We start from the raw sequence: 10,801 nt of genomic DNA on the forward strand, positions 1-10,801 counted from the left end.
GATATATAAAACACTCAGCTTAACAGGGCCGGGTCTTCTCACGGAGGAAGTTGGGCTCTTGATTTGTCGAAACCTTCCCTTGGAGACAGCGGGTGGAAGACTGAATGGGAAGAGTGCACGGCAGACTTCTAATATTCCTCCACACAACAATTTCACTTCACAGCACAAACCGGGTGAATCGTCACTTCAGGCACTGTAATTCCACTCACACACCGTGCATTAGGGCCAGCACTCACCCACCGGTCTTTCTCCCACCAGATCGAATCTAGTCCTTGGCCAGGCCTCGACTTCGCTCCAGGAAAAGCAGAAGAATGTTGCAGCTGTCGTTACATTCGGCAAAGAGAGGACTGAAGTTGGAGACAGATCGTGCCACACACTTCCAAACTTTCAACACCACTTCAGTGTTAGTGCATATAAACAACGGATCCAATACTCATCACTTGCGTCTTTCCCACTGCTGACGATATTCCTTAGGTTTTCGCTGACAAATCCTTCACTCCTTCCTTTCTCTTCCTTAGCTTCGATCTTCGCCACTCCACAGCCCAGCCTCAATAAAAAGAACGACCCGCTGACAAACACAGTACCACACGGGAGGAGAACCACCCCACAGTCTGTTTTCTCTCTGTTTTTATAGCCCCATCTGAACACGTGTCCCTCTCACAGCGTTCCCTGTAATTGCCCCACACCTGCTGTCACTCAGGCAATTGGCCTCGCTGCCATGGCAACAAATTCGCAGTGCATTCACCAGGATCTTGGTCCTGTTCAGGTTTTTGTCACCCCGTGACATAGCTACCCTCCTAGCATCAACTTTGCTGTTAATTGATCACATTTTAGTTAAATAAAAATGTATTAAACATTGACGTTTATTATAAGTACAAGCACTTACAGTATTAAAACCTAAAGTAGTTAATCTGCAGGAAAATGTGTCTAGTACCAGTGTTGTACTATTCTATATTATGTCTTTTGATTAATAAAACTACCTGCCTAAGTGGTACTATATTAAGTGGTTCTTATAAATAGATGAAACTTGATAGTAAAAACATAGCCCCCTATATGCTAATAAATGAAACATAATAAAATGTGTATCTTTACAGGCAATCTTGTAGCTGAAGGCAAGACGGAGGTCACCTGCATTGTGGGCATACCCAAGATCTGATGCTTACAAGTTGTTAGAAATGGCCACTTTCTTTTTAACACAGAAGGGGCTGACATTAGAGCTGCATTAAAGATGCATTTTAACAGAGGGAACGAGTGATTTTTTTTGGAATATTATAAACAACAACGCCACATTTTTGTAACACTTGTCATTTGTGTTTGAGAACACCTGAACCATCATAAATTGTATTGTATTCTCCTCCATTGATTAAAGAAACTAAACCAGACATTTGTATTCCAAATAAATTGTTTATTTAAAAGAGCACAGTAAAAAAAAAAAAAAAAAAAAAGAATTCAAGTGCAGTAAATGAAAAAGTGATTTTTTTTTTAAATACATATTTTACAAAAAAAGAAAAACAACCTGTGGTGTGATTTATTTGCAATCATTTTTGCAATTGTGCCTCAATTACCGCCACCATGCGACCCATGAGTCCAAGCAGAGAACGTGTCTGCTCTCATTTCCTTCCATCATCCATTTCCTTGCTTTGCTGCAAGAACCTCTTATCTGCCCTTTCCAAATATTGGACGAGTTCAGAAGTAGTCTCTCTTCCCTTTTCCTGTGTACATCAACAGCAAATGACATAGGTCAATGTGTTGTCATAGCAATGCAAATAATTGTTCTTTTGCAGGGTATTATGCGTATGCATTTGCTACATGGTGATCATATTTTTGTGACGGGAATATTCTACTACATGTTATATTGCAGAACTATAGCATCATACTATATCACAACACTTCATCTTTTGCTCACTTCTGCTTTTTCTATACTTTAGCTTTAGGTAGTGTTATCTAATTTAATGAATGTTACATATCAAAGCTATTTGAAATGATATTTATTAAGTTAAATTAAGAAAAAATATAAACCTTATTTCAGTGTCTGATAGTAATATACAATATACGTATCTCTCAATGTTTGCATAGTGTATGGTCACGGTGTGACAACTATTTGCATAGCAAGTCTTACCCCGTTTGTCCTGTTCTGAAGATGCGGGACATGTATCTCCAGAGCTGCCACACGAAGGGACGGGAGAGCTGCACCGCTAGGTGGTGTTCAACTCAACATTGTCATCACCGTCGTTGATAGCAGACAATTCTATAAACAAAAACAAAACAGTGTCCACTACACTTGATACAATGTTCTGCAATACTTTATACACTGAAATCAGAGCTAACTTGCTACAATCCTAGCTAGCCTAGCTAGCAAAATTGCAAACACTGATGTGAGAAATTAGTTAAACAGATAATAAATACATAGCTGGCTGGGAACAAATGAGACAAATGTACGAATTGAACTTACCAGGATCAGTGGAACTTTGCTGCAGTGAATCATCCACCATTGACTCGAGTATTATTGTTGCCAAGATTAGAGCCCCGGTCACCTGGCATGACGGTCTATTGCAGAGGACAGAGTCGAGAACGTCAAAATGTGTGTTTCTACCATTGCATTGCAGCTTCGACCAAGGTCCCTTTTTTGGTTCCTGTACGCTTTCATTTTTTTTAGTTTGTTGCTGATCTGTTCGACATTCCTGTCGAACCCTGCTCCAGCCATCTCGCTCTGAGGCCACATTTACACATAGCCGGGTATTTAGAGAAACGAATATTTCTCCCCCTCCGTTTTCAATAATAACATCGTGCACACAACCCGCATAAATACGCCGTCGAGCGCCTTTATAACTATGCTAAACCTATGGGCGGCAGTGTAGGGAGAAGGATAAAGCCATGCAAGCCAATCAGAATCCTCAGAATCGACAAGAGAGAACCTAAAACCCCGTTTCTCCCAGTTGACACGACAACATATAACCGGCGTTTTCAGAAATCTCCACTTTGGCGGGAGTTTTTAGAAATGATCGTTTTCTGGGATAAAAACGGCGTTTTCGTGTAAATGACAGGCCAAAACGCAGAGAAATATCTGCGTTTTCCCATCGTGTAAACGGGGCCTGAATGTGCTCTGCTGTAATATGGGTTTCGTCCGTGAAGCTCCTCCCAATTTATTCAGGACTTCTGCCGAAGACCAGTGTGCAAGGAATCAGTTTGTTTCCTCCTCTGACCACTGTTGTTTGGGCTTAATAGCTTCCATCTTCTTTAGCTGCTGCTAATTCAAAAATGGCAGTCAAAACTTTATGCTTGTCTTGTTGGTCCCGGTAACCCAGCCCCTGACGCTACGGTTCTTAATTCTAGACCAGCAATGTATTGGTGCTACTTACGAATCACTTTTCCTGGTTCAGAGCTGGTGCTTTGGGTGACGAAAGACAAATAACTGATTTGAAACTAGACTCTGGCTCTGAACCAGCACTCAAACTGCCTTGGTGGAAAAGGGTATCTTGACAATTTTTCTTCTTTTGTATGTTCTTATCCAAAGCAGACTTTGTGTTCATTGAGGGAATCATTGTTTTTGCAACCTCGCAGATAACCTACCACTTCACTTCACTTCACTTTGTTTAGTGAAGTGCAAACAAAATGATAATGGCCCCAGTCAATCGGACACTGGCTTTCCTAATCTTTGAGCTACATCCTCTGCATCGCTCATTTTTTCCACAAGTTCAGACACCACTCCTTAGCAGATTTCCGTAACTTTGACCTTAAAATTCTTAATTTCTTTTTCTTGAACATTTAGTCACCACCTTAATTTGTAGTGCTGCTCTTCAGTGATTCTGCTTTCCGAATAAGTAATAGCAACTGCTTGTTCGGCAACTTTGGCTGTTAATTCGCCTTGGCACTTCTGTAAGTCTACAATTCTTCATTGACAAAAATGGGATGATTTCAGCTCTTCAATCTTGTTTGAATTTGTTTTGATCATTTCTTTAAGGGAGTCTATTCTCTCGTTGAGGATTGTGATGTTCTCGTGATGCTCATGTAATGAGAGATTACCTTTTGATTTTAGATTTTTTTTTTTTTTGCCGATGGAGTACATCGGTGTACATATATATATATATATATATATATATAATATGATTCTCATGTTTACTTTTCCACACTGCACTTTTAGTCTGCTAAGATAGCAGCATATTGTACAGGTACATTAGAGAGGGTTTTATTTATTCGGAATAGTTTCGATACAGAACTAACCACTGCCACAGGAAGTGAACTTCATGCTCAGATGACAGAATTAACATATCTCTTTATCTCTACCAATAATATGTGCTTTTTGCCTTTTTCTTTTATGTCTGAATGTTTATGTATGTAAATATAACAAGTTAGAAGTACACATGGGTGAAGTTCTCCTTTTGTTTCTCGGTTTGAATGTTGTTAAGCTGCCCATTGAGAACAACTTATTCGATTTGAAGGTAAGAGAACTTGCATTATTTTATTTTTATCGTAGTAAAACACATTTAGTTGTCAAATGACAATCTGTTAAACTGAAAAGCTCATGCAAGACTAGCACTGTGCTTCTTCAAACAAAACTTGTTTGCATGTGATTGTGTAATTTTAGTGTGTACATGTTTGATGTCATTAAGTTCTAGATTTACTTTGTACTGTGTAGGGAATAATATTTGTCAATTACAGCAATACATTATTTAACTTGGAGCAGGGCCGGATTAACCATTAGGACAAATGGGCAATTGCCCAGGGGCCCAGGACATCTAAGGGGCCCTGGGCACCGTCAAATATTATGTCAAATATTATGATTAAAATGTCTCCACGATCTGCTTTTGAAGAAATATCGTAGGATCGTGCATTCTATCAGTTTGCCGTTCTGGCGCCTCCGTCTCAACATACTGTACAGCGCGACGTAGGCTATATTCACATGAAATGCAGAGGAACGGGACACTGTAGTTCATAAAAATTAATTATTTGCATGTGCTTTAAAGCCTTGCCGGTTAAACATGTCATTCGCTGCTGATGTGCTGTTCTAACGGGCGCTTTTCTGAGCGCAATAACGTTACACCCGCCGACGCGCACATGCACATACTAAAAGCCTGTCTAACAGCGCCTGTTACTGGACTAAGTTATCTTTCGAGTCTTATTGCTCTAATACTGTCAAATACACACAAGGTTTACATAAACAAAGTTGGTTATGTCTAAAGTGAAAGAACAGTAGAAAAATATAGCTGCAAGCAGCCATTACGGGGCCAAGCGCAAAAGCAGACGACGAGATATGCCTACATGGCTGAAAGTGTGAGACAAACTGCAGCAAGGAGCAATTAAAGACATTTGAAGATGAATTTTGGCAAAATGGTTGAAAAATCACATACAATAACTAAAAATATGATTATCACTTTCGACCAATAGGTGGCGCAGTTACGAAACTGATGTGATGTGGTCAGAGTGAAGTGACAATGACACATACAAAGTTTGGTGTCAATATGTCAAGGCATTGCAGAAATAAAGCCTGAATAGTCATTTTGGCATCATGCCTCAACTTTGACACTGCGGTATACGAAAACGGTTTTGTCTATCGACACGAAATCCATAACTTTTACTCGGCACGGTCTGGAGATGACACGATCCGATTTTAGTGAAAATCGGACGTTCGGTCTAGGAGGAGTTCGAAAAAGTAGGTTTTAAAACAAAATAAAGATGGCGGACAGGAAGTTTGACTGACTATGGCGAAATTGGTATCTATGTTTTCAGCATAACCCAATGAATCTATTGAGATCAGTTTCATTACTATAGGCAAATTTATTCAAAAGTTATTAGCATTTTTGGAAATTTCATTATAACTTTTGACCAAAAGGTGGCGCTGTCTCATAATCTTTTGAGTACCTTTAGGGCGTTGTACTGATGACTCATACTGAGTTTCGTAACGATACGTTCATGCATTCATAAAATACAGCATTTTAGCACATAATTCAAAATGGCCGACAGCCAAAATGGCCGATATGGGAAAATTGGATATCAGTCATTTCAGCACGACGCCCTGAATCTAACGAGACCACTTTTGTGATTTTTGGACAAACCGTTCAGAAGTTATAAGCAAAAACATAAATTCTTCATATCTCCGGACCAGTAGGTGGCGCTGCGCCGAAACGCAGCATGTAGCCTCAGGTCATGCTTGTGATGACATGTACCAAATTTGGTCTGAATCCGATAAAGCGTTGTGGAGATACGGCCTTACGTCTGTTTTCGCAAGCGCTACGTAAAATTTATTTGCGCGGTATTCGAGAACGGTAATTCGAATCAACTTGAATTCCATAACTTTTGGTCGTCAAGGTCTGGAGATGATCTGGTTCATTTTTCGTGAAATTCGGAGCAACGGCCTAGGAGGAGTTCGAAAAAGTAGTTTTTTCGGAAAATTCAAAATGGCGGGAAAACTATTATGACGGAAAATGACGTCATAGGGTGCAGTCGAATCGTCGTGAGCTCAGGAATCAGAGGAAAAAAGAATTTTGTTTCTAGCCCTTGTGGTTCAAAAGTTATTAGCATAAACATGAGTGAAACTTTGGACAGCTGGTGGCGCTAGAGGGAATGAGTTGGAGACTCCAAATTTGCTATGGTGATACTTTAGGCTGTTCTCTATCACTGTGCCAATTTGTATAAGTTTCCCGCAAACGGTTCTATAGGCTGCCATAGACGCCCAGTCGGAAGAAAAAAAAGAAAAAGAAGAATAAGAACGGGAACAGATACAATAGGTGCCCGCACCTTCAGTGCTTGGCCCCTAAAAATAAGAAACAAATCTGCTTGTCAAATGTGTGTATATTAGACTCGTCGCGGGCAGATCTTAAAGAGACAGTAGCCCTAATAGTAAACATGCTGCCGCTTGTCCTTAAAGGGATAGTTACCCAAAAATAAAAATGATGTCATTTACTCACTCACTCTAATGCTGTTCCATACATACCGGTATATTAATTTCTTTCTTGTGCTGAACACAAAAGATGATATTTTGTGGAGTGTGGCTAACCGGGCGGTTGCTGGTCCCCATTGACCATAGTAGGAAAAAACTATTATGGAAGTCACTGGGGTACATCAACTGTTTGGTTACCCACATTCTTCCAAATAACTTTTATTTTCAACAGAAGAGGGAGACTTATTCGGGTTTGAAACGGCTTGAGAGAGTAGGCTAAATGATGACAATTAAAAATGTCCCTGTTAATAAAACAACAAAATACAACAGGGGGGGTCCTACAAGTCATTGTGCCCAGGGGCCTCTGAACTCTTAATCCGGCCCTGACTTGGAGTAGTAGGTCCGATTTATTTGTTAATGTAAATGCAGGGTGAATAAAGGAGTAAAAAAGGAAGGAGAAACCGTCTGACTCATTCAAAGCTGTGAGCACCAAAACATATATATTCACCGACACACAACGACAAGCAGCAAATGTGCTGTCAGAGTTTGTTATGAAGACACTGGTGCTCAACATAACAATATAAATGTCTTTATTTCATTAGCAGCTGAAGGAATGATGGTTCCTGAAGGGATTCTTCTGCTTCTGTTTGGTGTGTATTGTCTGGATACTGAATATGTGGATTTTTGTAAAACGATTGTCCTAATTTTTCGCTATACATAAGTGTTACTGATGTGATTCTCATAAGTGTTACTGATGCTGTTTTCCTGCAGTTATTCTTTCAAGCTCCTTCGGATCATTGGAAGTTCAAATAAAAGTGCCTGAAAAAACAGAAACAAATGAGGAAGGGTCAAGTGTGACCATCCCCTGTGCTTACTTAAAAAAAGAGGATAATTTTACACTATTGTGGTTTAAAGATCCAGATTTTGATGAGGATTCAAAAACGTTTAATGGGACTATTGTATACAGTAACAGAAAAGAACGTCCACAGTCACCGGATTACTTCAACACTTCGGAATACATCACTAATCTAACACCAACGGCGAAAGAAAACGACTGGATACAATGTGATTTAAGAATCACCGATCTACGAAAAACAGACAGTGGGAACTACAGCTTTAGATTCATTGGTTCAGAACAAAATAGGTACATGAGTAAAGCTATGACTCTCATAGTTACAGGTGAGCAGTGATTTACTGAATAAGACCAATTTGTTGTTTTCTTGCATGAAAAAAAGGTCATCATTTACTTATCCTCATGTCTATCTGTATTCCGTGAAACATAAAACAGACGTTTATCAGCAAGTTCATGCTGCTCTTTTTTGTAAACAATGAAACAATGTGACTAAGGGCTCCAAAAATGACAAACAGTAAGTGATACAAAAATTAATCCATATGACCCTGACACTATTTTTAGTCTACATGTAGATCCCAGTTAGCAAAAATATGTTTTGCTAACGTTCCCATTAAGTTTTGAATTTTTTTTATTTCTGCATTCTCTCTAAATGTTCGTAATGTCCAGATTTTTTTTTTGCAGATTTTTTGTTTCTTTTTTCTTGACTATGCAAAAGATAAGGGAACACTAACTGTTATCATTTTACAAACATTATGGGAAGGGGACTTAATGTTCTCTATTTTTTTTTTTTTTTAAGTATAGTAACATTTTAAAAAAAATGACAAATGTCCAGCTAAACAATTTCTGAAAAAAAAGTTCCACGAACAATGTATAAATATTTTTTTTGCACTAACGTTTTGAGAAAATGACCAAAGACCCAGATAACTTTGAATGAACATTCTGTTAATATTGATGGAATAACATTTGTTCTTAACTTTGAAAGAACCTCGCCAAAATGTTAACCAAAGTTCTGAGAATGTTCCCTGCAACACTGGTTCACATGTGAATAATCACATTTTTGAATCTACAGTAGAGGACATTATCAGTGATTAATGACTTACATTTCAGTACACAAACCAATTGTATGACTTCAGAAGAATATTGTGCCGGAGTCTTTGATTTTTGTCATCTTTGGAGCTCTTTATTTGTTCTAGTGAGAGAAATAAAAAACAGGTTTTGAAAAACAAGATGGTAAACAAATTATTATTATATTTTTTTTGTGAACTAAACCTTTGATAATATAGATTTCTTTGTTGTTCTGGATCACTTGTTTTCACTCCATATTCTATTTATTTCAGACAACCCTTGTAAGGTGCAGGTTGAACCATCAAAGCTAAAGAATCCACTCAAGGAGTCAGAACAATTTACTGTTAACTGTTCCACATTTGGTTCCTGCTTGAAATATCCGGAGTGGCTCATCCACACATCAGACCAAAAGGAAGAATGGCTGTCCTCCTCATTAAATGATGTAATAATAGAAAATGAAGAAGAAGAGGGCAGAAAGGTCACCAAACTAAAACTCAATGTGAAATGGAAGGATGACAAAAGAATTCTGTCTTGTCGTCCAGCCCAAGCTCAGGACAGCTTCCAGATCAGAAACATCACTCTGTCTGTGGAATGTGAGTGTGTACCTCATGTGTCTGTAAACAAACACTGTAAATGTACTGCCATCCACTTCATCTCTATTTCTTCTCCAGATGCACCTAGAGAGACAACCGTTAATGTGAGCTCTGAGAATGTGAAGGAGGGAGATTCTGTCACTCTCTCATGCGACAGCAGAGGTCGCCCTGATGTCACCTTCTCATGGTTCAAAAATGAGAAATTAGAAAAGTCTCAACAAACGTCTGACTTGAAACTAAATAATGTGAAACCAGAAGACAGTGGAAAATATTATTGTGAAGCTAAAAACAATTATGGAGCAATGACATCAAGTATCATTATAATTGATGTGAAATGTGAGTTTTATGTGTTATGGAAACAGATGAAGAAATACCTAAACCCAATTAATAATCTGCTCAAATCGCTTGTAATCTTGTAATCAAAATGCATTTCCCATGCCTTCAGATGGTCCCAAGGGTGTCATAGTGGAACAGACGGTCAGTGATGAAGATCTCAAAGAGGGAGACAAACGGATTCTTAAGTGTTCAGTTCAAGAAAGTAACCCACAAGTCAAGAAGTTTGAATGGTACAATAACGACAAAATGTTACAACAAACTAGCGATACATTAACCATCAGCAATGTTATAGCAGGCGATGGAGGATCTTACTATTGCCAGGCTGATAATGGTATAAAAAAAGAGAAGTCAAATGCAATCCCAGTGTCTGTAAAGTGTAAGTATTGTCATTTTCATTTTACTACAAACATGCTTTATTATGTTAAATAAATAAAAATCTAACTTGAAACCCACATTAGTGTTACCTAATGAAGCTGTGATTAATCACTTGTTGTAATATTTCAACATTTGTACATTTTCGCAAATCAAACTAATGTATTTTGTTAATTACCAAAAGTATGTTAGATGCTGAGTCGCTTAACATAAATTAATTTTAATGATATATTTCTACCAAAGCCTACATGTATTTTACAGCGTGCAATGTTAAGCTTTCTAAAGCATGTTTTTAAACAGATTCACCACAAAACGTCACAATACAAGGCAAACACTCTGTAAAAGTGAACTCCAGACTTGATAGTAAAAACACAGCCTCCTATGCTAATAAATGAAACATAATAAAATGTGTATCTTTACAGGCAATCTTGTAGCTGAAGGCAAGACGGAGGTCACCTGCATTGTGGGCATACCCAAGATCTGATGCTTAGAAGTTGTTAGAAATGGCCACTTTCTTTTTAACACAGAAGGGGCTGACATTAGAGCTGCATTAAAGATGCATTTTAACAGAGGGAACGAGTGTTTTTTTGTGGAATATTATAAACAACAATGCCACATTTTTGTAACACTTGTCATTTGTGTTTGAGAACACCTGAACCATCATAAATTGTATTGTATTCTCCTCCATTGATTAAAGAAACTAAA

General features: G+C 38.3%; 1 protein-coding gene and 1 long non-coding RNA gene across 3 annotated transcripts; one reads left to right on the top strand and one right to left on the bottom strand.

The window, feature by feature from the left end:
* Positions 1 to 1,463: 1,463 nt before the first annotated feature.
* LOC306997375 lies at positions 1,464 to 3,078 on the bottom strand. The gene is made up of 3 exons (XR_013797359.1): positions 2,453 to 3,078; positions 2,120 to 2,248; positions 1,464 to 1,712 (listed from the first exon to the last, which is right to left on the bottom strand). It is a non-coding gene; the product is annotated as an uncharacterized lncRNA (long non-coding RNA).
* Positions 3,079 to 3,544: 466 nt separating this feature from the next.
* LOC306996783 (B-cell receptor CD22-like) lies at positions 3,545 to 10,801 on the top strand. 2 transcript variants are annotated; one of them, XM_079609666.1, is made up of 8 exons: positions 3,545 to 3,876; positions 4,407 to 4,439; positions 7,480 to 7,527; positions 7,649 to 8,056; positions 9,068 to 9,388; positions 9,467 to 9,724; positions 9,834 to 10,100; positions 10,519 to 10,801. In XM_079609666.1, the coding sequence occupies exons 3-8, from the start codon at positions 7,491 to 7,493 to the stop codon at positions 10,578 to 10,580; spliced, it is 1,353 nt and encodes a 450-aa protein (XP_079465792.1). In that variant the 5' UTR covers positions 3,545 to 3,876; positions 4,407 to 4,439; positions 7,480 to 7,490; the 3' UTR covers positions 10,581 to 10,801. The 2 variants fall into 2 exon arrangements, with proteins under 2 accessions (XP_079465792.1, XP_079465793.1); XM_079609667.1 differs by lacking the exon at positions 3,545 to 3,876 and having other exon boundaries at positions 4,252 to 4,439.

This window comes from Phoxinus phoxinus (genome assembly GCF_949152265.1).
Source record: "Phoxinus phoxinus genome assembly, chromosome: 4".
NCBI classification, from domain to species: Eukaryota; Metazoa; Chordata; class Actinopteri; order Cypriniformes; family Leuciscidae; genus Phoxinus; species Phoxinus phoxinus.